This window comes from Penaeus monodon, chromosome 3 (genome assembly GCF_015228065.2).
Source record: "Penaeus monodon isolate SGIC_2016 chromosome 3, NSTDA_Pmon_1, whole genome shotgun sequence".
Lineage (NCBI taxonomy): Eukaryota > Metazoa > Arthropoda > Malacostraca > Decapoda > Penaeidae > Penaeus > Penaeus monodon.
This window is the reverse complement of record NC_051388.1, coordinates 47473536-47478535: the sequence shown is the minus strand read 5'-3', so window position 1 is coordinate 47478535 and position 5000 is coordinate 47473536. Positions and strand designations below refer to the sequence as shown.

The 5000-nt window shown below is 33.1% G+C and overlaps 1 protein-coding gene across 1 annotated transcript in view; it reads left to right on the top strand.

The window, feature by feature from the left end:
• LOC119595569 (phosphatidylinositol-glycan biosynthesis class X protein-like) overlaps positions 1-5000 on the top strand; it is a 6282-nt gene that overhangs the window by 1247 nt on the left and 35 nt on the right. The window contains 6 exon segments of the mRNA XM_037944688.1: positions 1666-1832; positions 2052-2130; positions 2132-2206; positions 2717-2847; positions 3243-3417; positions 4642-5000. The exon segment at positions 4642-5000 is cut by the window's right edge and continues 35 nt beyond it. Coding sequence (XP_037800616.1) covers positions 1693-1832; positions 2052-2130; positions 2132-2206; positions 2717-2847; positions 3243-3417; positions 4642-4785 — 744 coding nt within the window. The 5' untranslated portion in view covers positions 1666-1692 and the 3' untranslated portion in view covers positions 4786-5000.

Genomic DNA, 5000 nt, shown 5'->3' with positions numbered 1-5000 from the left:
TTTTTATATTCCAGGAATATCCTTTTGTCTGAAACTCTTGCCATGTAATTTTATCTAAATCTAGAGATGTATAAGTTAACCTACACAAGTGGAGGGTAAGAGCACAGTCATTTTGACAAGGCTACTTGCAGCAATTCAAGCAATTGCCATTGCAAGTACCAGGAGAACTCCACCATGTTTGTTTTGGCGATGGAGGATTTCCAGACCTCCCTAGTGATTTATTAACAAAAAAGGCAGTCCAACTCCTATGTTGCCTGAATAAATGTGTTGGTGGCTTCTTGGTCTGTGCTGAAACAAAAGAGAGGTCTCCTGTTGTGACCTTTTTGTTTTTTAATATTAGGTCATACATTTATCTACACTTTTTGCAGAAGTACTATGAAAGAGCCAAATAGTGCATCAAAATATAATTGTGATATTCTTTGGAAAAAAAACATTGAGTAGATATGAAAAGTTCTTAGCCATTTTTCCTAGATGTTATCTTGTATTATATTGTATAATGAAGGAATTAAAGGTAGCATTCAAAAGTTTATTCACTCTTTTAGTTTATAAAAATAGTTGTATATCAAATTATGTTTGACATCTTTTTATGCTCATGTATTATATGGGTGAGTAATCTATACAATAACCAGTAGGAAAGTAAAAGATAGAATGAATTGGTTTATAATAGAATTTTATGTATTTAATATATTTGTTTTCAGTATTATTTTGTTGAAACTATGATGACTAGAATTTTGTCAAGATAAACATATTCTATATGAAATTTAATTCACTCAGTGAATTTAAGTCAATTGTGCTTCTTTCATGAACATATTTTCATCCAGCAATTGGCTGCATAGCATACTTGGTATTCACTGTGGTATGAATGTCTAAAAAAGATTGTATCAAGAATTATGAAAAGGATGTGATCCTAATTAGTACTCCGCTTCCCAGGTAGAAATTTAATCATTCTCACCACAAACAAACTACAGGAACGCAATCTGAAATAGAAGACCAGTTAGATCGTGTAGTATAAAAATTCACCATTGTAATGAAAGGAATATAGGACATGTAAAATCATCTACCTTATTTATTTCTTTGAGTTGATACTGGTAACCTACAGAATTTATGAGAAAGACCCCTCCCCCAATCCCTTTCTTGTTGTTGTTGTGGGGGGGGGGGGGCTTAGGAGACAGGGACTGAGGCCCAATGTGTGGGATCACCCCTACCTTGGTCCTCACCCCCACCTCAACTAATTTTGCATGGTCTTTTCTTCTCTTCCTTTCCTTTTCCTCTTTTTTAGCCCCTTGTTCTATCCACTTATCCTAACTGTTAATCTCATTTTTGCCCCTTTCGCCACAATACCGTATCATAATGCTCCCTACTCCCTTAACTCTTTCCCCTTCTAACAACCTTTATCTTATGCTATGCCCCATCACCTCCCTGTCTCTGCCCTTTTTACTACCATACTACCCTCTAGTTTACCATAACACCATATGACCTTTGATGTCATACAACACTTCCTTACCTGAGGGCTTTGCTGCCAAGCCTCATGCTATCATTATATTTTGAATATGCCACTAATGACCTTAGATATTGACATGGCAAAATTATTCAATGAATAAATCATGAGAAAGAAAAAATCTTTATTTAGTTACAATTTACCTTTTATTTCATAATCTTTTGCAGGAAGAAATGATACACTCATAGTCAACAATGGCTTGCATCCACACGATTTTCCAACTGTTTGCCTTTGTGGTGACACTTGCTTCAACCTCTCTGGCTTCAACATGTCCAATGGTACAGAAGACCAATGCACAGGTGGAACGTAGACTTCTCAATGAAGGTTTCCACAGGTAAATGAAATGCTGAGAATGTTGGGGTAGTTTTGTTCAAAAATATCTCCTGACTCTTTTTTTTATTATATTTATTATCTGATTAATCATGGGAAGGTGGTATCTGATTCATATTATATTTCAAATGTGAATTCACACTAAAATAGAGAGAATGAAATTATACTTATATATTTTTTTGAAATCAGTGTTTTTTATGCTTTTTATTTTCTTCACTTGCAGAGATCTTGAGACAACGGTGTTCATTTCATCTCCAGAAGACTTGCAGTCTTGCATAGTTCTCATCAAAGACATCTTCCCATTCTGGGGCATATGTTGACCCAAATCAACTTCGATTTAATAAAGCATTTGGTGGACCAGACTTCCATGTTCCACAGGTATGTACTGATGTAGTTGTGTTTATTTTTTTATGGGAACAAATTTTATTTTTTGCTATTATTTATTAAATTTTACTTTTGTTTCTTTAGTAAAAAGTTAATTGCAAGGATACCACTATTGACACCAATAGAGTAGGTTATTCTTACAGTATGTTTTATATCTTATGGAAATTACTAAGTGGAAATATGGGACCATAAACAGATTATAAAGAATCTTTGAATAGCTCCAAAAGAATTTAACAATATGATGCATAGGAAATTTATATAAACCCAGTATAAATAGGTAAGATATTCATTAAAGTCTGGCAGGGACAGATGTACATTAGTGTACACCACTCCATGTTTGAGTAATTATCTGGTTTGCAGATGTGAGCTTGAGAGACCATCCTAGTGATCAGGACAAGGACTCATAATGTGATAGAATGTCTATTGTTATTTGCCTTGAAATGAAAGCACATCACTTATTACCTGTAGGTTAAATGTAAATGTGTATGTATTTGTCCTCCACAGGTCATCAATGTAGAGACACCAGAACACCAGTCACCAAGAGTATTTGCATACTTTTTCAAGCGGGCTTTACATATGGAAGATGGACGATGGCTGGTGAACATGACCATTCCTGTTCATTTTCGTTACCACAGGTTTGTTTGTTTTAATTTTTCATAACTGAGAGTAAAGGTATTAGGTATCCATCACTTTTCATATAAGATTTTTGAATTTAATTTTCTAGTCAGTTTGAACTAAAGTACTTTTTGAAACTTTTTGAAAATTGCTGTTTGCAGATGTGTCAAATATAAAGAACAGCATGGTTATTTATGGCAACTAACTACTGTAAAGAAAAAAAGAATTAAAAGAATTTCTGAGGCTTCAATACTCAATAAAATATATCAAACACTTATATCCTCCAAATTCTAATATTATGGTATATTATTTACTTGTGAGGAAATGCTCTTTAGAAATATCTAATTCACTGTTACTTTTGTGCATTCATGAAAAGATACATTTCATTTTGAAAAGAATGTTTGCATTTCATCAGAGCTAGGAGTGGGGCGACTTATCCTCTGGAAGTGCCTGTTCGCCTTCAGCACCCTGCTGTGTTCTTGCAGTGTGAAGAAGCTGGAGGAGAAATCTGTAGGCCCTTGTTACAACTTGAGCCATGCCCCCCAAGTGGACCTGAACAGTGTGAATGGCTCCCAGTCCATACATTTAGTGTTAGTATAGTACTTCTCATTGAGAATTTCTCACTTCTTTAATCAGTAAACACTTATTTGTTATGATAATGCATAAAGATGTACTTCAGGCCAATACTTTGCACTATGCATCTTTACCATGGTAGCTTTTCCATAACATTCATGTTTATCATCTTGCTGTTGTATGTTTATTTGAAAAAAAAAAAAAAAAATGAAATGAACAGTTTTTTATTAGAGGTATTTTTTACTAGATAAGATAGTTTTCACCAAAGAAGAATTATTTATTTTTGTTTTTTATACTGTTATACCTCCTTTGTTTAACATTCTGAAGTAACTTGTTGCATTTTATTTTTATCTCACTGATACTGGGATAGCAATAATACATGCCTTGTCCAATGTGGTTTTTTTTATGTATAGCTGTCAAAAAAAGAAAGAAAGAAAAAAAATATATATATATATATATATATTTTTTTTTTTTTATTTATGTTGTTAATAACCTTATAATAATCATAATGCCAGTAGTAATAATATTAACATTGATATTAATAGCATTAGAAAAAAATACTTTCCCTGAAACTTCAAGAAAAGAGGTCATGTAGGCATAATAATTGACTCTTTGGTGGCTGAGCACTTGTGGAGCCATCTATGTGCAAACAAAATTCACAAAAGAAAACTAGAGGGACAGTACATATACCCAGCTGCAGTGGTTTAAAAGTGTGCACTTTTTTCTTTATAGGAATTCTTTATATTCATTAAATACAAACAGCATGATAAGTGATCAAGAAGAGCACAGCTTTCATGATTTTTGTTTTCATCCTCCATATATATTATACCAAAACCAACAGGCATGGCATGTACATACATGCCATGCCCACTTTGAGTTTACTTTATCAATTGTTTTTAAAGATGTTCCATTTGTATAAGTCACCAATGAGCCAATTATGAGTACTACTTTCTCACCTTTTCCTTGATTTTCTAATATATTATATGTTATCTTATATTGCCACTACTTATGTCAATAACATTATAGTAATTAGTAGTTAATACCATTGACATTGATAGCACTAGTAATAAAATCCCTTTGTGGCTAAGCACTAGCAGAACCAACTGTGTGCAGAGACATTTCACAAAAAAATAAAATAAAAAACGAGCACAGCATTTTTCCGGCGACATTTAGTTAAAAGAAATATTGTTGATTTGTATATATGACAAGAAACTCAATATACTATCTCTCTTTCACAACAGACCACAGAGGCCGTTATGGGTCTGATACCAGTTGGTAACACAGACTCCTTGGACACTGTGCTTTTGGCTACTACATCCATCACTGCAGGGGCTACTCTACTCATCTTGGCTGCACTTACCAAGAATAGAATTCCTCGTAGTTAGGAAGTGTGACTCTACATGACCTAAGCTTTTTCCTGTAAATCAAATTTGAAATACAATATGTATTTAGTTGTTGTATACCAAAGAACTTTTCTTTATAAATCAGACATGAATAATTATTATCATTTGGAATATTATGTATGCTTTATGTATATATGTATTATAAATGCACCTTTCTGTGTACCATTTTTTTTTTTTTTTTTTATAGGAAGATGTAT